A 25,057-nucleotide genomic window follows, 5' to 3' on the forward strand; every position below is an offset into this window, starting at 1 on the left:
AGCTGCCTTCTTGCTCAGTGAAAGCAGGTGTCTGTGTGTCTCGTGGGCTTTCGGGTTTTGTGGAGGCGGGGGGGGGGGGGCTTTTGCTGCGGTAAAATTCCAAATGTGAAAGACTGCTTGTCACTTGGGCCTCCCTATGCAAGATCATAGCCTCTGTCACCCACCTGCCCCCCTCCCCATTGCGCTCATCCATATAGAAACCCATTGCAAAAAACACGGCATTAATATCATCAGGTTCCTGTAACTGTGTTCCCTCTGAGACTTTGCGGGGGGGATTTTGCATTTGATGGTGGTTGTTGGTGCGTTGGATGGAAGCCAATTGGAAGAATTGTTTCATGCGGAGGATCTAACCCGCCGCCATTTTAGCATTCATTTTGTAAACATCTGTCGACACTGTATTGAGCCTTGTGGAACACCATCCGTATCGATCTGTCTCATCCTTACTTGGATGCCAAGCGATGTCCCGTTTGTTGAGTGGTCGTAGTATCGAGCCTTGTGGAACACTAGTGTTCTGCTGCACTGCCGGGCAATTCTGTGGACTGAATAGCGAACCTTGTGTCCAGTTTTTCGATTGTGACAGCAAGTGTTGTGTTGATCAAGGACCACATGAGAAGCCTACGGCCCATACTTGAAGTAGATCACCAGTGATGGGACATTGTGGCGTGATTGTTAGAAAACGTCAACGCTCGCAAGATACATGCTTTGCAATCTAATCTCTCTATATTTTTACGAGCACATACTGAAACGACGGGAGCATTTGTGGGCATCATTGTCACACTTTGGAGTCCCGCTTCACCTATACAAACAATTCTGAACACAAGATTGTAGTAAAAACAGCACTCTTTATTGACTCAGCAGTATAGAAAAGTATCAAAAATGTGAAAACTTGGCTTGTATAAACGTTTTAATAAAATGATTTCTGCACAGCTAATATTAAACAAGGAATATAAAAAAAGTTATCAAAAAGGCAAGAAAGTGTTTGAAATGGGCTCCCTCATGACGCCGATTGAGTTACAACCCCCCCCCCCAACTATTCAAATATATGTCTTTAAAAAAAAAAACAAGCACAGTCTTAATTTTCATAGAAGTAGTTTAGTACCCCCCAAGTGCATCTTGATGTCACTCCTGCTGGATGAAACTTGTGGTTTCACACACCCATGCGTGTCTCAATATACTGTAGACATAAATCCTTTTTTTCCACATAAAATGTTTGTTCATTGAATGCTTCCCCCCTCAAAAAAAGAAAATATGAATGAAATTAAAAGGTGACAATGTGGTAAACGCTTAATACTTGTAGGGTTGTCCCTTTCCGCGGCATAAAACACGACTGACATTAATACAGCTTGTTCAGTAGTTTTGTGTTTAACAAGAGGTGACGCGCGCACCAAACACTTGAAATTATCAGTAGACCCACTACAGCCGTTAAAAAAAAAAGAAAAAGATAAAATCATAAAACTCAACAAATAGGTCAGTTTTCAATCCATTAAGATGCCACTGGATACGCAATAATGCTAAACGGGCTTAAATACTAAATTCGTCCAACACTGCTCTATTGGCCAATTGTGTAAGAATAGAAACCAAAACAAATCATCAAAACAGAGAAAATAAATTAACCAACTTGTTCTTTATATTAATATCAAAATTCAGAATTAAAAATACAACCCAATGCTCGTGATATATCCCCGCATTTTCAATACAGTGATAATAAAAAAAAGAAAGACATGACCAAAAGAGACAGACCAAACTAAAAAAAAAATAAAAAAAACCCCAAAGCAATTGTCTATATATGAAAAAAATATATAGTCTTTGGTTGGTTGACCAAGTGGTGGCGTGGCGCATCTCCCAACTGTTGTACCACAACAAATACAAAGCCCGAAAACAGCCAAACGGCTTGCGCTGCCGTCTACGCCACCAGCGTCCGCGTTGGGAACGCCGCGTTGACGTACTTGATGTGGCTCGCCTCGGCCGCCATTGCGCTCTCCTCGCTTTTGCCGCACGTCGTTTTCTCCCACGAGCTCAGCGGCTGTCGGCAGAACAAATGATTAGCGTAGCCTGGGCTTTGAGAGGTGGGGGCGGGGGGGGGCTTATTTTAATCACAAAAGATGTAATGTGAAATTGTTTGATTAACAATTAATCTATAAATTATCAAATGAGAAGACAACAAATAACTTTCTATCACTTTTTTATTTTAATATTTCTAATTTTATCATTTACTAATTCACCAAATTGAAAAAAAATCTTATTTCTGGTATTATTTAGACTCAAAGGAAATTTGAATGTGATAAATGAGTTCAAAGAAAATGAATATATTTCAAATGAGCAAAATAATAATAAAATAGGGGGAAAAAAAGGGAAAATGATGAATCAACCACTGCTTCATTTCATCAACTGTATTAATTATACTGAGTTAAAAATTTTAAATGCATTCTGTAAAATTACGTGTTACACCAAAAAAACATCGCAATTCCCAATAAATCCATTGAAATATTGCTGACATACCGGCAGTTGGCTGCGGGAGGTCCTGTGAGGAAGGAGGTAGGCTTTGTGTCCGTCTTCGCTTAGCAACGAACTTGTGACCAAGTCCTGATTGGTTGCGGGGTGAAAAGCAGGGGGTAGGGGGAGAATGAAGCCTTCCAATTTGTGATTGCGTTCATTGATGACCTCGAGGGTTGGACTTACCGGTACTTCCTGCGCAGGGCCATTTGGTGAGAAGAGCTGCGTGTTCAGTTCTTGGCCGTCCCACTGCATGTATGGACTCCTTTCACACGGAGACTCCACCTTGGGGCCAAAACACAACCCACACGGTTAGGGGGGGTAAAGTGTTTTCCCGCTATATCGCCGGCCACCATTCATTCATTTTAATAAGTATGTTAACATCACATGCCTATTTTTTAATCTGTTGGGATTTCCACTGAAAGGCATTGGTTGTCCACCGGCGTTTGCTCACCTCTTGTTTGATCTTCTTCAGAGGCGGGTGCTCAATGGCGCACTCGATAGGCTCCTGCTTGATGGATTCCACCATCTGCTGATCCAAAGGAGCGGGCTGGAGACGACACAAACAAACTCGGGGTTAACCCCAGAGGTAGAGACAACATTCAATTTCTTTTCAGTTAAAAAAAAGTAGCATGCCTTGCTCACCGGCAGCTTGAGCGGCCCATACTTGGCCTCCTGCAGGGCCAAGGTGGATCTGAAAGTCGTGGGCGCGCAGGGAGACGATTCCAGGACGGAGCGACGTATGTTAGGAGTATTGAACCTGCCGCGGAGAGCCGCCGCGGTCAGTGGGCAGAAATGTCTGGTCGGAAGCACAAGGCGGACGGTCACTCACATGTCGTTCTCCTCTCGGGCCTTGGCGTCCGCGGGCAAGCTCATCGGACGACGCCCGCCGTCCGAGTGCTCGGGACTCATTGATTGGTTGAGCAACTGCCAGACAAAAAGGAAGAAAACCTGGAGGTGATGGATTTGAAAACTACAACTTGTAGATTGGGACACGGCAAACCGCATACTAGCTGCTGTAATTGGCTCGAAAAAAAAAAACTGCCAATGATGATTGTTGGTCAAGTAATGCCACGACTGCACCGAGCGCTAAACTTTGGCTTGTCCTGGTTTGGAGCAGAACCCTTTCTGATGCGGGCACGGAACGGAAAAAGAGTTCCGGTGCAGTCGGGTTAGGCCGGCGTCCGGTGCATTCGGCGATGGAGATGGTGTGACGTAACGTAGGCGCTTACTGAGTCAATGACGGACTCCATGAACTCGGGCAGGGTGCCGGCGTGCGCCCGCGATGCCGAGACGCTCTCCTCGGGCAGGCAGCTCTGATCCAGCGGCAGGGCGGGCGCGGCCGCCTGGTGTTGAGGTAACGACATGGCCACGCCCTCCACGGTGTGGGCGAACGGGCTCTGGCCGGCCCAGCTCGGATAAGGCAAGTTGATCTGAGAGGGGCAGAAAATCAAAAGTGTAAGATGGTAGCAAGAAGCTCACTGCGCAAGGGTAACAATAAGTGAAGGGGCGTCGGAATGGAAGAACACCAGAAAGGGAACTGAAGTTGGCAGGAGGGTGACAGTAGTATTGTGTTGCACAAGGGGTCGTGGACACACACACACACACACACACACACACACACACACACACGGAGCAAGACGAGGTCCTGTTTCATCACTTCTTTGCAGCAACAGCCCCCCAGATGTTTCCTCCATCGTATTCACACAACGCTAACCGCTGTCGGTGAATGCCCCGGGTCAGCCTATGTGCACATAAATCCTGTTGTCTACACATGCACACACGCGCCTTCGTTCAACATGGACAAACTCGGGACTTTGAGTCGTTTTCAAATGAACAAAAAAAAAAAAAAAAACTCGTTTAAAGGGCTTGTGCATGATCGCTAATACAGATGCGCTTTCCAATCTTGCACTCTTGGCCGATCTCGACCGATAGAACAGCCAGCCTCCAAATCGATCTCGGCCATAAGATGGACGACCCACAAATACTGCAGCCGCTAGCGTCTGCGGCCATTCTTTCACCTCAAGAATAGAAATGGAAGGCTACACGTATTCAGAAAGAAATTTTGAAACACGATTTTACATCTACAAAGCCCCGACGTCCGCACCCCCGCCAGTCCGCTCGGCGCGTGTCGTCTTCCACGCTGATAGCTCGGCAATTTAGCCATGAGTGAGCTGGGCGAAATTGCGGACGGACGGCGGCCTCGGCATCAAGCCGCGGTTGCGAGTCTCGGAGCTGCGGGCCCCCGCCTCCCGTTGCAGAGCCGCATCATCCATCATCTGTAAATTTAGCAAGCGAATCCGAGTTCTGTCCGTGTCAGTCCTTTCTTCGCTCCGTTCCTCGTCGTCATCTGAGTGGCTGTCGTAGTCCTCCGTTTTGTCGCTAGCCGGGCGCTTGCGGCTAACGACGTCCCGCTCGAGTAACAGATTGCGTTGACTTTCTTGGCTTGATGAAATGCCCGCAATCCTAAATCAACTCGTAGGTCAAGTTTTACAAGTATTCAGGTTGCCGTGGCTAATTTGTACTCAAATTGTTGTTTGCCTATCCCGCCTTCCCCTCGTCCTCGCTCGGCCTACCAGAAATGAACACGTAAACGCTTGGAAGTCTCCTCTTCGCTTCATATTCAAACGGGCTAGCCGAGCGCCTTGCTCGTGAGTTTAGCCCGATTTGAGGCGCGGCAAACCGCCGGGGACTGGGAAGAAAAAGGCCGTTCACAAGCGTGTAGCCATGCCACAGCCGCGCCGCTTCGCGAGGACTCACCGGTAGCGACGGCTGGCCTCGCAGCTCGTTCTCGGTCGACATGAGCAGCAGTTCGATCTCTTTCACCCTCTGCTCCTTCTCGGGGTCCTCCTCACTACAGTGTCTCTGCCACATGAGGAGGAAAAGCCATCGGTTCGCTTGAAGATGATTGGCTGTTGACATTTTTAATCAAAACGCATTCAAGCTTTTTGTACCTGTATTGCGGCCGTTCCGTGCTGGGGGATGCTCAGGATGTTGAGATGCAAGGCCATGGGGAAGGGCACCTGTTGAACCAGTCACAAGGAAGAAAAATGGAATCATATGGGGGTTCCCAAAAAGTTTGACTGGTAGCTAATCCAAAATGCAAAATTAAAAAAAAAAATTTAAGCTGAAAAAAAAAACCTATCAAAATGAATCTCACAGTATTGCAATGGCTGCCGAAAGATATTTAAGCAAAAAAAAAAAAGAAAAAAAGAAAGATTTTAATTTGTGAGGGACATTCATCAAAACGGCAGACCGCCAGCCGTGATCAATTTATCGTTGCCTCTCGAGCAACATGGCGGAGCTCACAATTTATTAGGAAACAATCGGGTGGAAGAAGGCTTCCCCACGATACCATTTGTTCTTTTTCATTTGACGGAAGCGACGTTGCACATGACAGATCGTAGGCAAACCGTGCGTACGAGAGGCAATCTGACAATCCGAGCGAAGCAAACTCACCCTTTGCGCATCGGCCATGTACGTGTAGTTGAGCTGCGAGACGGGGGCCAGCTGCGCGTGACCGGGCGAGTGGTGCGGGAAGGCCAAAACGTGAGCGGCGGCCGGCTTGACGTAGCCGTGGCCCGGCGGCGAGCCGGCCGCCCCCCTGGCGCCGGCGCACTGCAGGTAGCCCTCCTGCTCCACCCTGCGCCGCATGGTGGAGTTCCAGTGGTTCTTGATGGCGTTGTCCGTCCTGCCGGCGACACGTTTTGCGTCATCCCAACACAAGAATTCCGTCGGGGCCATCTTTATTCAAAGGACTTTCAGATTCCGGACAAAGTCGTCCGTCTCTCTCTTGATGTGATTTCAACCCCCCGAAATAACCCAAACAATTAGCGGAGCAATCCCGAATGGCGATTCTCACCTGCCGGGGAGCTGCTTGGCGATCTCGGCCCAGCGGTTGCCCAGCTTCTCGTGCGCCTGGTAGATGATGCGGTCCTCCTCCTCGGTCCACGAGGTCTTCTTCACCTCCGGGTTGAGGTGGTTGTGCCAGCGCTCGCGGCACTGCTTGCCGATGCGGCCCTTCAGGTGCTTGGCGATGACGGACCAGCGCTTGGCGCCGTACTTCTGCACCAGCTCGATCACCTGCCGGGCGGAGGCCAATGAAAGAAAGGGCTTCCGTAAGGATTTCTTCCCCCTTCCTATCGTTATCTTGCCGTCGGTGTCTGCCAACACCTGCCGAGCGCCGAGGGAGTTTCCAGGGGAACGTTAGCCGCCCTGCTAATCATTACAGCGACACCTGGCCGGAAAGGCAAACCCCTCGGACGCGTCCAATAAACGCCTCGGAGGGCAGTGGGGACGACGCACGTGGGGTGTTGTGTAACTTTTTTTTTTTTTCCCTGGCAGTGGGGGTGGCGGGTTCAGAAAAGTCATGTAGGAATTGGCACCATTTTTGCTTTCAAGTGGAGCTGATTTTTTTTTTTCTTTCATGACTGAAAGCAGCTTTAAAAAAAGTTTACGTATTTCTCTCAAGCCGCAGAACCTTTGAAAAAGAAACTTTGTCAAGCACTTTTGCCACAGTCACATCTGCATACTGCGGGTCCGCCACTTATTTGCAGATTTGGGGTTGGATCCCCACTTTCACATGTGGACTTTTAAAAAAAAAAAATTTAACCAGACCCCCTGCTTAGTCGTTTTTGTGAGTGTCGGGGGAGGGTGGGAGCAGATGTACAAAAATTAGGTTTAAAAAAAAACAAAAACATGTCAAACCAAATTTTACGAAGAGTAGATTTACGAAAACTGTCGCCTTTGAAATTGAAGAAGAAAAATCCCCCTTTCATGTGAATGAAGGCCTGCATGTGTTGGCCAAAATCCATATTTCTAATTGTGAAGACGGCCTCTTCAGTGGCAAGGTGCTTTGGTTCACCTTTTCTTTTTTTAATCTTACCCGCTGGTCTTCCTCTTTGGTCCAAGGTCCTTTAATGAGTTCTGGGTTGAGAACCTTCTGCCACCTGTGCTGGCACTGCACATCTGTACGGTTCTGGTGCAGCAAGAAACAGAGAAGACACTTTCCTCACAACTGCTCAGATAGCAAAACAAAACTTCAAGAAGGATATTTTTTTTTAAGTACACACTAATCACCAACAACTGGCACACCAGGGCAGCATCGCGCTGATCTTTTACCATGGACTGCAGGAGCTTTGCTGAAACTATTGTGAAATATCCATCCCTTATTGGCTAACTGAGATTAGCAGACAGAATGGTTGTACATGCCAAAACCGTAATCCGATAGCTGATTAATTGGTATCTTGTTTAAAAAAATATATACATATCCCGGAATCTTTTTTGATCCCTTAATGTTTAAGAGATGCAAGACAGGCAGAACATGTTTCTGGTGTCCGGATTTTGTCCTTTGTTGTTTGTTTTAACTCTCGAAGAGGGATGAACTTTCAAGTACAAGACACGAAAACATTGAAAGTCAACTTTCTCTGGCTTGCCCTTCTGATTGTTAAGCGCGTGTGAGAAAATACTGTTCTCTTTCTGCGCTGGTTGCTAACGTTGAGGAGCAGAACATTTTGCCGAAAGAGCAAGATCACGCTCTGAAGCCTCGGCGGTACAAATGTAGGGCGGTAATCCGCCGTACTTGTTGTCGTTGTAAAAGTCGGTGGCGTTTGACGATCAAATGGATTGATTGGAGTCAGAGCTCCATCTAGTGGGCAGATGGCGCAATGACTTAATTATGCGCAGCCTCGACTGTTTCATGACAAATTAAGATTGTGTCCACAACCTGCAAAAAGCTGTCCGATTGCGATTTTTGGTGTGAAAAGGGCTACGATATCGATGAGTCATTCACACCCGAGTGCTCATGTTAGCTTGGTCATGCTATCTTAGTATTGCTAGCGCTGCTATTTGTTCTATTTGTTCATGTTGCACGGTGCTTACGGACTTACGGATAGTAAACTCGCGATTACTTTCCAGTCGTCGGATCCGTGAAGCTCGACGAGTTTCTTTAACTTCTCATCCTGGTGAACAAACAGTGAGTCAAGGTTGGAGAAGGTTCCGGAGTTTTGTCGAGACGGCTTCGCAAGGGTGCATGCGTGTACCTCCTCTCGCGTCCAGCGGGTTTTCCCGAGGTGCCGCTTCCCGGACTTGGCCAAGGATCCGTCATAATCGTGGTCGTAGGTCTCCTCCTCGTCCTCCTCGCTGCTGTAAACACTGCGGATGGAGGACGTGGAAACTCGATTCATCTTCATCGCAAAGAACCGGTCATTCTTGAAGGTTTGGGTGCGGGCGTTTTGCCAAGACACCCAAAAGATGCTCGAGTGAAGATGGGAGGGAGAGGAGATGAGGGGGGGGGGGCACTTTATGGATGAACAGGTTCTTATGTTTTTAGTTTCTACAGATACTGGGATCGGCACACGCGCGGGTAATTTGACGAGGCCGGCGTGTTCAGACCTGCGGCCGCATCGTCGCCCACTTACACACGCCCGCGCGCACTCACGCGGCCTGTAGCCAATCAGAACGTCAGCGCGGGGGCAAGGCGCTGTTCGACGACGACAGGTGAACAGGAACTGCTCTCAGGTGTAGGATAATACGTTCCGCAACTTCCCCGTTGACTGCCGTCAATTGGAGAACCAGCGGCTACGCAACTTAGAGGAACTTGGACCACTCGAGTTCACAAATGCTCAGTAAGATCACGAAATAGCCGCGGCTGGCAAAATGACAATGACGTGTAAAGCCGAGTGACAATGCTTGTCCGTCAATGGCCAAGGAAAAAGCATCCGGGGACCCTGTGCGCCCGCTTCGAGGCCCAGCCACTGATCCTCAAAGTGATCCAATTTGACTTTTCGTGAGACAAACATGACCTCTCACTCTTGCAAGGATATAAGATAAGATAAGATAAGAAAACCTTTATTAGTCTCGCAATGGAGAAATTCCCAATTCACAATATCAGCTTCGAGTCCAACTTTTCACACTGACCAAGCACATCCGTGAGTCAATTGCAGAGGTGCAACAACCAAGCAAAGAATCGACAACTAATGGATTGTCGAGCAAATTGATTTTGATCACAGATGGAGACGTGAACTTAAAAGCGCCCAACTCCTCTCAAACTGGGAAACATTCTGCCATGCGTTTCATCCAAATGAGACGTTTGAAAACAAGCACTCTTACTTTGGAAGAGAACGACCAACATTTTGCTGAGTTTTCCCAACAACACCCAGTCACGGAGTCATTATCAATTCAATCTATTTTTGCGCATTCTCTCCACTGTCGATTTGAAATGAGGTCCTGCTTCTTTCACGGCGGGATGGAAATCGGCATCCGGGATCATTCAAATTTCGTTTCGGTTTGCCGTGAGATTTCGGTCACGTAAACGAATTCTTGAAAGGTGTGGGAATGACTTATCCGTCCCGCTCATTCAACAATTGCTGTGCGAAAGTGAAAACGGGCTCGGCTCGGCTTTGATGTGCCCGAGTGAGTGCCTTGCCATAAAATGCCGGCCAACCTAAGGAAAAGAAAGCCATGCAAATTGTCTTTTATAGGTGAAGTCATTCAAAAAAACTAAATGCCCACGTGAGTCCTGTTCGGTCAAAGCGTGGCAAGCGCCAGTCCAGCAGTCTGGCGTGGTAATGGGGGGCGGGTGGGGGGGGGGGGGGGTTACGCACACATGCACGATGACAGCAGCGCCAGATGACCGCCACCTGTTACGCGCGCGCGACCGAAGCACCCCGCGCAAATTAAACGAAACATGCTTTTTTTTTTTAGAGGGGGGGGGGGGGTCGAACATGATTTGAAAGGGGGGGAAAAAACGCGTGCTCGGTTGTTTGTTTGTTTTTCAAGAAGTAGATGTGAGTAAGGTTTGAACCTGTTTCTCGGGCGCCGAGTCATGTCAGTCGTCCGGGTTGTGCGGATCACAAGCTGGGCTGCTTCCTCGCGCTGCGTCCTTTGGCTCTCGGCGCCGGCTCGCTTCTCCCGGCGAGCTCACAGGTTGACATTCATTAAAACTGCGCTAGCTTCGCCGACGGCTCCTCCTCCTGACCCCCCCCCCCTCTCTTTTTTTTTTCTTCATCTTCTTCAAGTCGCGCTCCGTTTCTGCAACTGGCGCATTTGCGCATGCGCCAGTGGCGGCGACCGCGCGGGGAACTTTGCACTCAGATGCGAACTCGGAACCGAGCGGGGCCGGTGGCTGCGTTTGTCTTTTCGCGCGGTGTAACTTATCGCACGTACGACTTTGCTTCGACTTCAATCCCAACGCGTAATATGTTCCCAACAAGAACTTAGAGGGGCGAAAAAGCTCGCGCGGTCGATGCATTCAAGTCCAAAGACGCGCTTATTCGTAATGAAATGAAAAATGAAGTCACAAGTGCGTTCCTACTTGACGAAGCAGCAGCACACAGTGAGGCGCCTTTCGCCGGCTGCTGCGCGCTCAATTTTCTCTCTTTTTTTTTTTCTACTGCAACTCATTTCAAGCGTTACTTCTCGTTCTTGGCTTGTGCAAGGCAGAAGGAAGTTAGCGTAGCGAGGGAGCCCAAGTAAACAATTGCGGAATGACCTTTTTGGCATGCGAGCAAGGAAAGTGAAGTTTTTTTTTTTTTGAGCGCGCGCGACACGAGCTTCAAGATGTTTGCCGGCACTTTCGTTAAGAACCTCGAGAACAAAGAGCGCACCAAGTCAATCACAAGTGCAATTACGCTATGCATCGCCTCTGTGTTTGAACAGTTATCTCAACGTGCAGTGTTGTGTTTATGCCATCCAAAGTACTTATGATGATCCAGTTGATCAAGTTTATCAACTTTTTTTTTTTTTAAAGATGATTTATAGTCTCCTCTTTTTTATCATTATATCTATGCACAGCAGGGCTCTCAGGCTCGGGTGCGGTGTGTGTATTCTGATTAGCCATTTGTTTTGGTACCCCCCAAACTAACATGTCGTTCCCCGTATGGGCTCTTTTCACTGGGCGAGAAAGGGTGGTGTGCGTGGGGGGGGGGGCGGCGGGGGGGGGGGGGGTCAATGCTTTATTTGTATAAATGTGTCTTCGCATTGTATGAGTTCCTCCATACACGACCAGATTGTCCTGGTCACTTGTAATTACGATCAGGCCTGATGAGCCTTTTGTCCCCGAGCGGTCATCAAAATAGCGGCCTGCGAAAGTGGCTCTCCACACTCGGAGCGGTGGGCCGCGCGGTCAAGAAACATTCACCCGGACTGTTTCCACTGGTAATGACCGAAAATATCCGTGCACGTATCCGCCGTCGCAAAGCGTGTCTCGTTTGGCCACACGGTAAGCGGGGTTGTTTGACAAAGCGCCTTAGGTTTCCAATCCCACACCTGTGCACACATGCATTGTGGCTCTTGTCATCTATTCCGCTCAAACTTAATTGATATTGAGCGCTTTGGTCAAGAATGTCAAATATGACATGCTCATAGTTGATTTCAATTGGATTTGCGCCTTTGCAAATGAAGCCGCCGCCTCGATTTGTTACTTGTGAAAGAGCCGACTCGAGCACGCCTCTGACTGTCGCCTCGAGGGTATTATTAAAAACTGCATCTTGTTATCCGAAACCAAATCGAGGTGGGGGGGGGGGGTGCCTGAACCGGGTTATGCAAACCAGCTGAGTCGTAGAAGTTGGGAAGGGAGCAGGAAGCCTGCGTGACAGCCACCCAAACATTTGCATGGGCGCGATTGGGCATGTTGAGCGCGGCCATTCCGACTTGCGCTCCCCACTTTGCAAAGCATTGTGTGCTCAGGTTAACTCATTTGACTGTTGTTTTTCATGATGGCCGCTGGGCTCCCAGATCGCGTCCTCGCCAGACTCTCCGAACCTGTGACATCCCCGATGCCAGTTTGAGCTGGGAAATGGACTACTTTGCCATAATGGGCTCGGCCAAGGAAGGTGTTCTTGCTGTTTGTTTACAATCTCTGAGCGTGCTCAGTTGAACGGATGATGCAGAAACTCTTCCTTCCCCAGTCGGTGTTCATCACTTTTAATCTTGCAAATGGACATATATCTGCTTTCATTTCACTCACAGAAAAAATGAACGCTTTAAGTTTAAAAAGCAAAGCTACCGGCAAAATTCATCCCACCATATAGAAATTAACTAACTGTGAGTGCCACTCAGCAGGGATGTATTCAATTGGCTTTTTTTTTTGGCGCACAATTTAAGCAAAGCCCAAATGTGATAATCTGCCCATTCATGTCGCAATCTGTCCCCCCATCTGTTGAATCCACGCAATCCGTTACTTTTTCTCCAAAAGCCTTTTCGGCGGGCAGGAAACAACATTGTCGTTTTTCACAAACAATTCTGTTGGGATCGGGGAAGCCCGCACACAGGCAGAAATAGATTTTTGAGTGTTTGGTGGCTTGCGAAAGGTTGCTTTGCGCGATACAATCACAACTTCTTGCGATAGTTTCCATCTCCATTGTGTGGCTTTGGTATTGCGTTTCAGCTGCTTTGGCTTGGAGACGTCCTAGAAACATTTAAAGTGCGATGCGCTTGATGATCAACGCATCCTACGTTTTATTTTAGCATCGTCGTATTATTCCTGCCCGACACATTCTGAGAAACCTCAGCAGATGTCTTTTTTTTTGTTGTTTTTTTTTTGCTCCAGTTTCCCCACAAACCTCATTGCCCATTCCAGCATTGAGATAATGCATGCGAGAGTGTGCGTTTTGCACCTGCCTTTATCAGATTCTTTGACTTTTCCATCCTCCTCTTTTTCATCTAGGCAGGCCACTGCCGATGCCCACGCACAATATGAAGCATTTTCAACTGTGCAATGAAAGAGCTTCAAAGAGCAACAACCTGCAGCGGTCAGGAGTGAAAGTCATGAACTTGAAAAAGTACAGAGCTTGCACCAATACATGCTAACGCCTCATTCGCAAGAAGAAGAGGTAAAACACACGCAAAGAACTATCCTCACCAAAATTCTCATTGCAGACTAATGAGATCAAACATCAAAATAAGGTCATGTAGCCTCACTGAGCTGTTCCAATGGTAGAGAAACCTTTTGGGATGGAAAAAAACGTGTGTGTGTGTGTAATTGGATTCCATGACAATAAAGTTGTACTCAATTCAATTCAATGATGGAAAATTGACAACCATGAAGTATGACGTCAGCTGGCTTTATTTATGTTTTCCGCAGCAATTAAACTTCTTTCACCCTTTGAATCTGCTTATCTTAAAAAAAATTGACAGTGAACCATCAAAATATAGTTAATAAATAAAATGCATTACGTGTTGTGTTTGAGTGACTTGTATCCGCGTGCTCTGCGCAGGCCTGTTGCGTTGACTTTTGCGCATGCGCAGAAGCGACGCAATGGCTCCGGCACTCTGACACACGTCACAAAATTGGACAACAAACAGAAACAAAAGCCAACAACGCTTTTCCCCCCCCTCACCCCCAGCTGGTACGGCCAGGCACACACGAGCCAAAATGTCTCGACATAGAAACGTCCGCGGCTACAACTACGACGAAGGTACCTTAACTCGGAGGGCGAGTGCGAAACCTCATGGCTAGGCCGTAACATGCTAAGCTAGTTAGACGCGAAGCTAAGCTCCCGGGTTGTTCAGTGGAGCGCCTGTGTCTAACGTTGTCTCGCGAGGTTGTTTTGCTGTCGTGTCCAATGCTGCATCATTTGGTTAACTAACTGTGTCCATACGCTGTTATGTTCGGACGTGACACAATGTGTTACAAGCTAAAAATGTGACAACGGCCTCACGTTTATTGAGAGCCTGCGAAACAAGTTTGCAAACTCTGTGTTTTGGACAAACGAATGTATCTTCCGATTCCCTTTCGTGACATGACATTCAAATGATGGAAACAATCTGTCAGATTTCCATGGAGTAACTAACTGTCCCGTTTATTGTGTCATTCACTTCGTAATAATAACTGATAACTAGACGGGTGGCAGGTAGAATGCATCCTTAACTGGTGCTTTTTTCCCCTCAAGATTTTGAAGATGATGACATGTACGGACAGTCTGTGGAGGACGACTACTGTATATCACCAGCAACAGGTAGGTTGCCTATAGGAGCGTTTGTACCAGAAAAATGTAACGTCATTTTCTGCTAGCAGACACCCAAACGCCTCCTGCAGCAGTGGCACCAACACCTCGTTTTCGTGGCTTTTAATCACAGATTGCAAGCTGTTATAGCTATGTTTTGTTTTGTTTTTTTGTCTTTGCATAGCTAATCAGTTCATCTACTCTCGACGAGAGAAGCAAGTGCCGAAGGAGGAGCCCCTTGAGGAGGAAGAATACGAAGAAGGGGATGTACCCATGTCCCCCACCATCAGCCACAACCTTGACCCGCTGGATCAAGGTGACATCCTTAACTCACTGAATTGGTTCACTGTGATCCGACATTTTTTATTTTTGATTGTTGTTGACTGTGCATGCCCGGTGTGTGTTGTGTGCGCACACTACTTGACATGGCTGCCAATAGGGACGGGCTAGTTTATAGTCAGTGTTGACATTCGGCTGCTTTTACCCTTTTTTTTTTTTTTTTTTTTAATAAATTTAAAAATGACAAGCGGCCTTAGTTATCACAGAATTTTCAAACTTGTATTGGGCCAATACTTTAAGGCATAGGTGTCAAAGTCCGGTCCTCAAGGGCCCTTGTCCTGCAAGTTTTCCATGTCTCCCTGCTGCAACACACCCGATTCAAATGATCAGGATCATTACCAGGCTCCTATAGAGCTTCCTGAAGAGCTAATCATTTGGACACCGGCCCCCGAGGACCAGACTTTGGCACCTATGCTTTAAGGTATCGTGTTCTCGTGGAGGCTGCCGGTACCAGCAACTGATACTTCCGGCAAAACAAAAACAAAAAATGGACACGAAGTAAGTCCTCCTTGGCAGTAATTGTTGCGATACTGTAGCTTATCCTCATCTATACTTTTGGCATCTCACGTGTGTGTTATGCCCCCACAGCCAAGCTCTACTCCTGCCTGGACCACATGAGGGCTGTGCTGGGCGACTCGATGCCTGACTCCCTGTTGAACCAGGCAGCCATAAGATGTGGCTTTGATGCACAAAAGGCGCTGGATGCGGTCCTGTCCGAAGACCCCAAAAGGGTCCCCGTCCCCAACAGAACCGGTGCCGACGTCGAGAAAGCGCCGTTACCGCAAAGGAGCAGGCAGGCAGCCGTGATTGAGAAAGGTATTGTAGTTGTTTTCAATTTGAACACTGGGAAATTGTGATCAAAACACTCTTTCATTTTTGCAGGACAATGCATTTGAATGCTGAAAGGAAAATGCTTTTTTCTCTTTTTTTTTGACAGGTTGAATGTACAGTTTTTGTTTTCCTCGTATATTTAAGTGCAGCGTTTATGTTCAAACTGCATCGTGAGCGGCTTATAATAAAATTATATGTGCCTTTTTAGGGGGGGAAAAAAATGCCCGTCTTATTTTTAATGAACTTACTACATGACATAATTTTAAAACCTTCATGAACCGCACCGGCGTGTAGTTGTTATTTGTTTTTATTTCTATATAATAATGAAGATTCATCGATTTTAACAAACGGTTTAACCACTGTGAAATGTAGAGATCTAGACAGCCTTGCACCTTGGAAATTTGACTGAATTAAACTCAATTTCCATGAATATCATATTTCAATGATGTCTGTCAGTGAGATGAAGACGAGGATTGCTTGCAGTGAAAGAATCGGCCAAAAATCAGGAAATGCACATGGGCGTTCTTTCAAGGTTCTAACTGTAACAACAACTTTGTTGAAGAAAAAAAAATGTGCGTTTAAAATAAGGATGTACACATTTAAGGCACATTTTTAACAAAGTGCCTCTTGTTTTCTCCCTTCTTGCCTTCTCCTGGATTGATGGTGTGATTCCTCGGTGGTCTGTGCGCATCTCCCTCCTCCTCGCCAACTGCAATCGGCTTCCGTAAGGTAAGGAGCCGACTCGTTTGCTTCACTATCAGACGTTGTGGCCAAGCCTGACGTGCTCGCACTCGCTCGCCCGCTCGACATTTCGTCCCCGCTTCCGACGCTTGGCGGTTGCCAAAATCCGAATGCTAGCGGGCTTGGCGCCAGCGGCGCGAGCCTGGCGCAGCTCATTTCTGAGCATGAGTGCAAAAGTGAACGGATGGGAGTGGGCGACCACGGGTCTGGTTTGGCCGCTCCGTCCCTGAACGCTACGTCTGTTATGTGGAATACCACATCTTTGGGCACGTTAGCATCTTTGTCGGCTCCTTTGCCGCTTTCGGCTTCTCTAAGTTGCCTCTCCATAACGCCACCCAGCGTAAAAACTCCAACTCCTCCTCCTGGATTTGGGTGTTTGGCTCCTGTCGTGCACAATCGACAATCAGGGGGAAGCGAGCGCTCGATTTGCCATCCTCGGGGCAGCCCGTCATTGGCCGATTTAATCCAGGAGCATTCCCACCGAAGCCCGATTTCCGGGGACTCTTGTGACAACGCGTCGGGGGGATTACGTGGGCCAACGCCGACTCTCACGTTGTCCGAGCTCGCCTCGCAGCACCAAAGCAGAGTCAACCAGGTTTGGCAAAACGCCGACTTAAAGGTGGGCGGGATCGTGTCGCTCTCCGAGCTAGCGCTGCCGCACCGCGCCACGAGCCCTGTGGCGGAGGCCCCTCGGGCTGCAGGTGTGCCCGAAAGACCGCCGGGCCTCCCGGAGCCGCTCGCTGCCACACCTTTGACCTCAGCGGCCTCAAACGGGTCGCACTACTTCCTCAGCTCACCGGCGCTGATGGAAAGCGCTCGGAAAGGCGAGGCCAAAAGCGAGCACAGCCGCAAGGTCGACATCCCGAGGTCGAATCTTTTGAGCATGAATATGAGCACGCTAATGGCCATCATTGAGGATTTCCCCTCACCGCCCTCTCCCGGGCCGCTTGCCTTGGGTGTGAACTCTTCAGTCTTTGCGCGACCGTCCGTCTTTGCCATCACATTGACCTGCCGCAGCTGCCGACGTCACAGAAGAGCCAAAATGCTTGGTGAAGTCGGGCGGAAGGCAGGCGGCCGCGCAGCCAGAGAGCATTGTGGTGGGCGACTTGAGCCCATCGTCCCTTTTGCGTTTGACACGCCTTCGCCGGATGACATTGTGAGGGCCAATCAGAGAAAAGCCTTCACCAGGTAGACCAAAGGTCTCCTCACGCAAGACTGACGGAAACTCGGCCTGGAGTCACGGCACCTTTTGGACCAACCAATTTCTCACGGGGTGACAGATTTGGACCGAAGCGTTTCGAGAGGTTTTATTTTGTCTGATGCTACTAATGTACTTGATGCAGCTTCTCGTTGTCATCATGAGTTGCTTCCTTTTTCGGGCAGCTAAAAGAAAGTCTTACTAAGTTTTAATGGAATTTCATTTTCTTAATTCTCTCTACAATGATGTTTTCTGGACTTTTTAAGAACAGTGTGTTGATTTCACTGCACTTGTTATGCCTTTGGCATTTTTAAACCGTGCTTGGCAGGAAGGTCGTTCGACTTTAGAGATTGTGAATTTGCAGTAATCGTCTTGAAAAGTGTGGCCTCTTTTCTTGTTTTGGGTTTGGCAAACCCCACCCAGAAACCAAAAAGAAAGAGGTTGATGTTGAGCGCAGGTGCAGCTATTGGATCTGGATCAGCTAACCATGGGTTTGACATCATGGGAGAGAGACAGCCTTTTTGTGTGTGCGTGTACGTGTGTGTGTGTGTGCGCGCGCGCGTGCGCGCTCCCGTTAAAATGACACCTGGAGTTTTTCCGCATACACTTTTCAACTACGAATAATACACAAAACCAGTATTCAAAATGCAGTTGTAGAATTGATCCAAAGTAGTGATAATAAGAATAATCTTTTAAAATCGGTGTGTCAGCACATGCTGCCTGAGGTTGACCTGCGAAATTTGAAATAAAGATGAATTTCAATATGTGTAACGTGTGAGCTTCTCTGCCCATTTGGGTGAAAGGAAAAAAAATGTTTTGCCCAAGTCATGACAAAACAAATGTTGGTTGCCATACCGATGACATTCTCAGGTCACAGTTTGGAAAAGCAGAGCAGTTCACATTGTTCTAATCATGTATGCATCGACTATTGGAAGGCGGCCCCCCCCCCCCTCGTTTGTAGCGTGAGTCATGATGAGGTTTTGCTTTGAATCAACTCCGAAGGCATGACGACAATGGACTGCTGTACTCCACTTTTGAGGCAGGCTGAGGTTCAAGATACGAGTTGAGTCATTTTCGTTGTCTTGTTTAAATGCGGTGAGATCCTCTAACGTGACGGGCCAGTGTTTGGATTGATGGGTGTCAACCCAACGCAGGTGTGCAGGACCCCAGGGCCATCAAACACGGACGAGACTCCCCCGGGAAAAGGATTGATGATTAGGGCAGATTGTGACAAGACCCGTCCGACTGGTTTCTCCCTGTAACCTTTGGAGGAGTTTGCAAATGCCTTGACATAAGATAAGACATAAAATGATTGCAGTTGCATGGCATTGCAGTTATTATTTTTTTTCGAAATGTTTGGCTTAATAACTTAGTTCGCAGTTTTCAAAATAGAATCCAAATGTAGTACAACAGTAAAAAATAAAAAAAGGGGCGGGGGTGGCACATTCCCCATCTGCCAAACCGCTGAAGTGACTGATCAGGTCGCTCGTATCGCAAGGTGACGACATCGTGTTCCTGCGAAAGATCTCGCAGATGCTTAGTGAACTCTCTTGTCCGTAGACGGGCGGCTGACTGTGTGGGTTTTCAGCAGCATGCCGCGCTTGAGGAGAAAATGTCACCGCAGGCTCACACGGGCTCGCTGCGCACAGCTGCCGACCATCTCGCCCCGCCGCGTCTCTGCGACGCGCCACCTACGTCGGAAAATCTCGTCATGTCAGTCAGGGTTCGCGGCCTCTTCAGCCACTTTGAACGGCTCTGATCAATTTGCGCCCTGTTGCGCAAATATTCAGCCCTTGAATAACTGTCGTTTCAGTTTGCTGGTCCCAAATTTCTCTGCAACAAGAAAAAAAATTGAATTTGAGACCATTCAAATTGTTGCCGAATGTTTTTGTGACCGTTTGCGACCTTGAATGATCCCCGACGAAAACAACGCACACTCTCAAACCTTCGCAGCTCAGTGAGATATGGCCTTTGGTGGCTCACATTTGAATGTGGTTGGGAACGCAGTTGAATAGTCATGAGCTTTATTGACGGCGACGTTCATTTCTTTGGCTGCTCGTAGCAATGTTGGATACGACGGAGCGGTTAGAATAAAAGCAGTTGAGGCGAGTTAGCTTTTCGTGTGTGTTCAGGGCTGATGTGGATCATTAAATTTTCTTCTCTTGACATGGCTGACTTGCGTAAGCCCTTTCCATCACTCCCGCCCTGTCAATCACTCCCGTCGGCCATTGCCAGCGCTTCTTTTTTAGCTTGAGCCCTGTGTGTTCTGACGGGGTGCGGGGCGGGGGGTGATATTTGCATATCCTGGGCGCGCTCCTCGTATCCTGTGCTCAGTTAGGCCCCGGGGGCCCAGTTTTGAGGATGACTGGCTCGCTGCGAGATCCTGCTCCGAGGCCTCAGAACCCGATTTGTTGTTTGTAGTTAAGCTCAGGCCGCCCTGATGTCAGGGCTGCCCTTGGGCCGACACACAGAAGAAACAAGACTAGCCCGAGAGCGCCAGACCTACACCAAGACCAAACAACAATTCAAGGTAGTAGTGGCTGATGTATACTACTTACTGGATGGAAGAAAAGGGGAGAAAAAAAAAAATCAATCGGCAAGGATGTTTTTGAAAATCAGCTGCAGATGAGCTCAACAAAAAAAAAGCCCACATGTATCCTGGCATTTGTGATTCCATGTTGTAAAACATAGAACAACAAATATTTGCAACGGAGCGTAAAACCTGGCATCCCTCTCCTGGAGGGTTGGCTTTTTTGCATCTTTTCAACTATGAAATGTGCTGATTTACATAGTCTTGGCCATTGGCTCAATGAACTACGTCATCATTTCCCTCGATGGCGACATGCACTTTCTATGACCTACCGTGACGCATTCTCTGCTGCTCTCTTTGTACCATGCATATACCCCATTCGAGTGTCAGGCGCCCAAACTTTCCGACTTGCAACGCGTTGCCGTTTCTCTCATAATCGAATTGACAAGGCAAGATTCAACATCGAATCTTTATTTTCGACTCAGAAGCTGTGCTGAGATCAAATCCAAAGCAGTGCAATACCGCCATCTACAGGGATCTGTTTGTCAATACAGCGGTCGACAAAGCTGAATTTTGTCGACAAGCTGGGCGAGACCCAGAACAAGACCACACTGCAGTCCTGACACCAAAATGATAACCCCCCCCCCCCCACACACACACACAAGTGTAAACAGTTTGGAAAAGTCCCCAAATGCTTGCTCGTCATTTTCCAGCAAAAGAAATGCACTCTTTCAACTGCGAATTGTTAACTGGTACCAAAATGTTGTGACTAAAACAGTTTTTAAATAAACCAATACCAACTGGAGAAATAAGTGATACCATCTCTGTTGGATGGGCGTTTACGAAATAGAAGTGGACGCATACCAGCTTTTAATGGTCTGTTCCCTGGGCCATGCCACACTCTGCCATTTTTTTTGGGGGGGGGGGGGGGTCAAAATACGTTCGGCAGTTGTAGCGTAATCCGAAACTTCAACAAACCAAGAAATTCTCACTCAAACTAATAAAAAAAAAAAATCGTCATGTAAACATAACCTCATCCTTTGGCCTGTTGGAGCCTACAACTATCTGGCAAGTCTCCTTTTATTTTAGTGGCAAAGCACAACATGTCCGTTTGCTTAAGGAAATGTTTGTTTCTTCAAGCATTAAAAGTAGCAGTTACGGTCCACTGCATGAATTGCGTACCCGACTGCCCTGGCGCAGACAAACTGTCAGCGCGTTCGTCTTCTGGCGATGCCCGGCTCGAAATGAGAGAGTGCGCCTTTGCTTCAATTTCACCTTACAGTTTTATATCTTGTGCTCATCGTGATGGGGAGCAGACCGGCCCAATTGTGTTTTGGGGAATTAATCAGTTCATCAGTAAAGCCGAACTTAAACAGCCTGTCCACTTTCTTTGCTTCAAACACCAGAAGGGGCTTTTTCCTTTTGTGCTGAGTCAGTCATTCAGAGGCAGCTGTCACAATTCTGCAGAGGTGTTGGGGGTGTGGGGGGGGGGGGTTCATGTCCCCCCTTGAATTGTCTCATCGAGAAGATCATCAAAATCTGCTATTTTTTTTCTATGTGTAAAATAATTCTTCTCCAACGTGTCAACAATGTGGCGAGGTTGTTAAGATTGGAATCTGCCGATTGTCTCATCGCGCTTCTGCTCTAAACAGGACACGAGCCTCTTCCGACATTAACCCTTGGTGAGCCAGGAAGTAACACTGACAGCGTGCAGCCTGACGCTCTTAAATGAATCAGTAGCGGCTCAGTATGACTAGCACCGGTTGCCTTTTGGGACTGGAATGACAAAGCGTTTTTGTGTGTGTGTGTGAGGGGGGGGGGGGCAACAAAACTTCAAGTCGATGAACTATTCACGTTTTTTTTCTCAGATGGACAACAGAGTACACAGATGATCACTGAGGCCAACAACATTTCTTTTGCATTTCAGTGCAAACGGATCATATTTTAGACATGAGAAAAGCACACTCCACTTTACAGCGGGGTTTTATTTGGCGGTGAACACAAAACCGATTTGAACATAGTAGAGGAGCACTCGCACGAGTGTCTACGTTAACCCTTGTTGTCTTCCTCCTAGCTAAAAGCAGAGACGTCTCAAACAATAAACTGGACTGTGAAGTCGTACCCAAAGTGGCCCGCATGACCGTCTCGGGCAAGAAGCAGACCATGGGCTTTGACGTTCCCAGGTGCCCAAGGCGCACACTCGCATCAACATCGGCGCACAGCTGCTGGTTTGCGCTCGCTTCACCGTGACTTGTTTTTCCTCCCCTCAGCAGCGGAGACAACGGCGTCATCGGCGCTGCGGGGCGGCGGGGCAACAGCCCCGAAAACACCACGGCAACACCCGCCGCCGGCGAGGCCGCGCCCAAACGACCCGAGACACCTTCCCGAGGTTCGAACGAGGACGAGCCGGCCGGCGTTCCCACTCCCGGGCGCTCTGCCGGGAAGGCCCGGCAAGCCATGGATGTGAAGGCTGAACTGGAGAAGAGACAAGGGGGCAAATCTCTGCTGAATTTAGTGGTGATCGGTGAGCGCAAATGGGGATTTTTCTTTTGAGTGTCATGGGACTTGGCCCACTTTTGGGACTCGTCCCCCGTTGTCATCTTTGTCAGTTCATATCATGCGGGGGTCAATTTAAACAGCAGCCGTTTGGGCATTGTAGTTGACGGAGACACAAATACTTAAAAAGAAATACTCAAACATATAATAACGACCCAAACAAATGTGCTCGACAAATGATCAAAATGCAATTTATAAACAAAAGGAAAATCCCAAGGCTTTCTAACACTGCTCGTTTCACAAGTTCAGTTTCCCGCAGTGCGAACCCTGCAAGCATCTTAGTATCTCCAGCTTCCTTTTCGCCCATCCCTTATCACCCCCTGCGGCACCCTACCTGCTTTATCACTCTTGTCGCAGTCTTCCTCTCCCATCTTTTGTCAAGTTTCGCTTCAGTGTTTTCCCCCCAACACACACACACACACACACACACACACACACACACACACACACGCAGACTCTTAGCTTCATGTCTTGTCTTTCTTATCCCGCGTATTCAGGTCATGTTGATGCAGGGAAGAGCACGCTGATGGGCCACCTGCTCTATCTGCTGGGCAACGTCAACAAGCGCACCATGCACAAGTACGAAACCGAGTCCAAGAAGGCGGGCAAGGCTTCGTTCGCCTACGCCTGGGTGCTGGATGAAACTGGCGAGGAGCGCGACAGGTACGCTGCCTCGCCTGCACACAGCGGCGGGGGGGGGGGGGGGGGGTTATGAGTTTAATCAGTGATTTAAGCCACCTCGGTTCATAAAATTATTTGAATCTTTATAAATATTTTCTCCCTGTTTTTTTTTCCCCCTTGAATCAGTTTGAATTGGGTTTGAATTGACCTCTCTTTGACCGCAGGGGTGTGACGATGGATGTCGGCATGACCAAATTTGAGACCGAGTCAAAGGTGGTGACGCTGATGGACGCGCCCGGGCACAAAGACTTCATCCCCAACATGATCACCGGAGCCGCGCAGGTAACGACACCTCCTCCCTCCTGGCGCTTCGTTTTGAACCGAAACTCGTGGCGTACGACTCAAATATCTCCCTCGCCTCCTTGCGCCTTTCTGGCCACGTACTGGCGAGCCTGACGTTGTGGTTTTGGGTGTTGCTCATTCAAGGTGCGCCTGACGGCACCTGATGTCATTTCTCTTTTTACCATATGACTGTCCTTTCTCCGCAAGCCTCAAAAAGTAGGCTCACTCTCCTGCGCGCGTGCGGTGCCTCTCCTCAGGCGGACGTGGCCGTGCTGGTGGTGGACGCCAGTCGAGGGGGCTTCGAGGCGGGCTTTGAGGCGGGCGGCCAGACCAGGGAACACGGCCTGTTGGTGCGTTCGCTGGGCGTCACTCAGCTGGTGGTGGCGGTCAACAAGATGGACCAGGTCAGAGTGCCGTCGCCAAACGGTGACTCTTCATTCGCATGCGAATGAAAGAAGTCGACGTGCTTTCATGAGACAACTCCTCTAAGGGCACCGGCTGGTTGTTGATGCCAGTCCTGAGCGCTCACAAACGGTGCATGTTGGCAGGTTAATTGGCAACCGGAGCGCTTCCAGGAAATCACCTCCAAACTGGGCCACTTCCTCAAGCAGGCAGGCTTCAAGGTCGGTTGATCGGCAGTTCTGTGCTGTGTTCACGTTTGAAGAAATAAGTGTATGGGAGGGGTTTCATTGAATTTGCGTCATCCCCAGGACTCTGACGTTTTCTACATCCCCACCAGCGGCCTGTCGGGAGAGAACCTCAGCACTCGGAGTTTGGCGTCTGAGCTCACCGCTTGGTATTCTGGTCTCAGCCTGCTCGAGCAGATTGGTAATGCGCGAGAACAGGAATGAAAGTCAAGTGAAAGCCTGTAAAGTCCCCCCAGCGGCAGTCGTGCTCTTTCACTTTCAGCTAGACGAGGACATATGCAAATCTGGCGTCCTGCCAGACTAGCTAAACTTTTTTTTTTTGGGAGGGGTGGCGGGGGGGGGGGGGGGGTTACCATCCCATGGTAAAAAAACAAAAAAATCTCATGCATGACCTTTATAAAAAAAAATGGTGTAAGATGCTCATGGAGACGTGGATCAGAAATTGCGACATGTATCAAATTGTAACTTTTTACAAGCCGCCAAGCTAATTTGTCTCCCTTTCCTACCAAAGATGCCTTCAGGCCTCCTCAGCGCTCTGTGGACAAACCTTTCCGAATGTGCGTGTCTGATGTCTTTAAAGGTAAAGTTACAGCCTCGTACTGTGCGTGGGGGCGGTGTGTATATGAACGCGGGATTGCGCGCTCACTCCAAGCCTTTTCTGATTACACGTCACCGCTCGTATTCTGGGTCCAGACCAGGGCTCGGGCTTCTGCATCACAGGCAAGATCGAGGCCGGTTATATTCACACTGGAGAGAAACTGCTGGCCATGCCCCCCAATGAGACCTGTCTCGTCAAAGGTATTTGTCCATTTGC

At 48.4% G+C, this 25,057-nt stretch overlaps 2 protein-coding genes across 6 annotated transcripts in view; one reads left to right on the forward strand and one right to left on the reverse strand.

The window, feature by feature from the left end:
- Nucleotides 1–25,057, forward strand: part of hbs1l (HBS1-like translational GTPase) — a 30,007-nt gene that overhangs the window by 3,129 nt on the left and 1,821 nt on the right. The window contains exons 3-16 of one of the 4 annotated variants that reach the window (XM_086099709.1): nt 12,229–12,326; nt 13,160–13,325; nt 14,385–14,450; nt 14,623–14,754; nt 15,366–15,593; nt 22,152–22,260; nt 22,348–22,601; nt 23,131–23,296; nt 23,479–23,596; nt 23,854–24,000; nt 24,145–24,219; nt 24,307–24,424; nt 24,755–24,823; nt 24,937–25,041. In XM_086099709.1, coding sequence (XP_085955835.1) covers nt 14,402–14,450; nt 14,623–14,754; nt 15,366–15,593; nt 22,152–22,260; nt 22,348–22,601; nt 23,131–23,296; nt 23,479–23,596; nt 23,854–24,000; nt 24,145–24,219; nt 24,307–24,424; nt 24,755–24,823; nt 24,937–25,041 — 1,570 coding nt within the window. In that variant the 5' untranslated portion in view covers nt 12,229–12,326; nt 13,160–13,325; nt 14,385–14,401. Of the gene's footprint in view, nt 1–12,228; nt 12,327–13,159; nt 13,326–13,722; nt 13,911–14,384; nt 14,451–14,622; nt 14,755–15,365; nt 15,594–22,151; nt 22,261–22,347; nt 22,602–23,130; nt 23,297–23,478; nt 23,597–23,853; nt 24,001–24,144; nt 24,220–24,306; nt 24,425–24,754; nt 24,824–24,936; nt 25,042–25,057 lie in introns of those variants that run through there. The other 3 variants (XM_086099708.1, XM_086099707.1, XM_086099710.1) reach the window with 3 other exon arrangements.
- myb (MYB proto-oncogene, transcription factor) lies at nt 823–10,460 on the reverse strand. Of its 2 annotated transcripts, none has more exons than XM_086100787.1 (15): nt 10,298–10,460; nt 8,535–8,646; nt 8,382–8,453; nt 7,379–7,471; nt 6,356–6,576; nt 5,953–6,184; nt 5,448–5,516; nt 5,254–5,358; nt 3,726–3,926; nt 3,326–3,420; nt 3,139–3,253; nt 2,948–3,043; nt 2,680–2,778; nt 2,500–2,583; nt 823–2,023 (listed from the first exon to the last, which is right to left on the reverse strand). In XM_086100787.1, exons 1-15 carry the CDS (start codon nt 10,318–10,320, stop codon nt 1,904–1,906), a joined length of 1,737 nt encoding a protein of 578 aa, XP_085956913.1. In that variant the 5' UTR covers nt 10,321–10,460; the 3' UTR covers nt 823–1,903. The 2 variants fall into 2 exon arrangements, with proteins under 2 accessions (XP_085956913.1, XP_085956912.1); XM_086100786.1 differs by having other exon boundaries at nt 3,130–3,253.

The sequence above is a fragment of the Hippocampus guttulatus genome, chromosome 20 (assembly GCF_054856545.1).
Source record: "Hippocampus guttulatus isolate MCC_2025c chromosome 20, RoL_Hgut_1.0, whole genome shotgun sequence".
Lineage (NCBI taxonomy): Eukaryota > Metazoa > Chordata > Actinopteri > Syngnathiformes > Syngnathidae > Hippocampus > Hippocampus guttulatus.

Bases quoted from the DNA above. Each gene is read 5' to 3' on its own strand.
- myb (XM_086100786.1), bottom strand. From the start codon at position 10,320: ATGACTCGGCGCCCGAGAAACAG. The intron at 8,454-8,534 runs GTACACGCATGC...TTTGTTCACCAG, and splicing joins CCCGCTGGACGCGAGAGGAG to GATGAGAAGTTAAAGAAACT. The intron at 2,024-2,499 runs GTATGTCAGCAA...TTCTGCCGACAG, and splicing joins CCTCCCGCAGCCAACTGCCG to CCGCTGAGCTCGTGGGAGAA.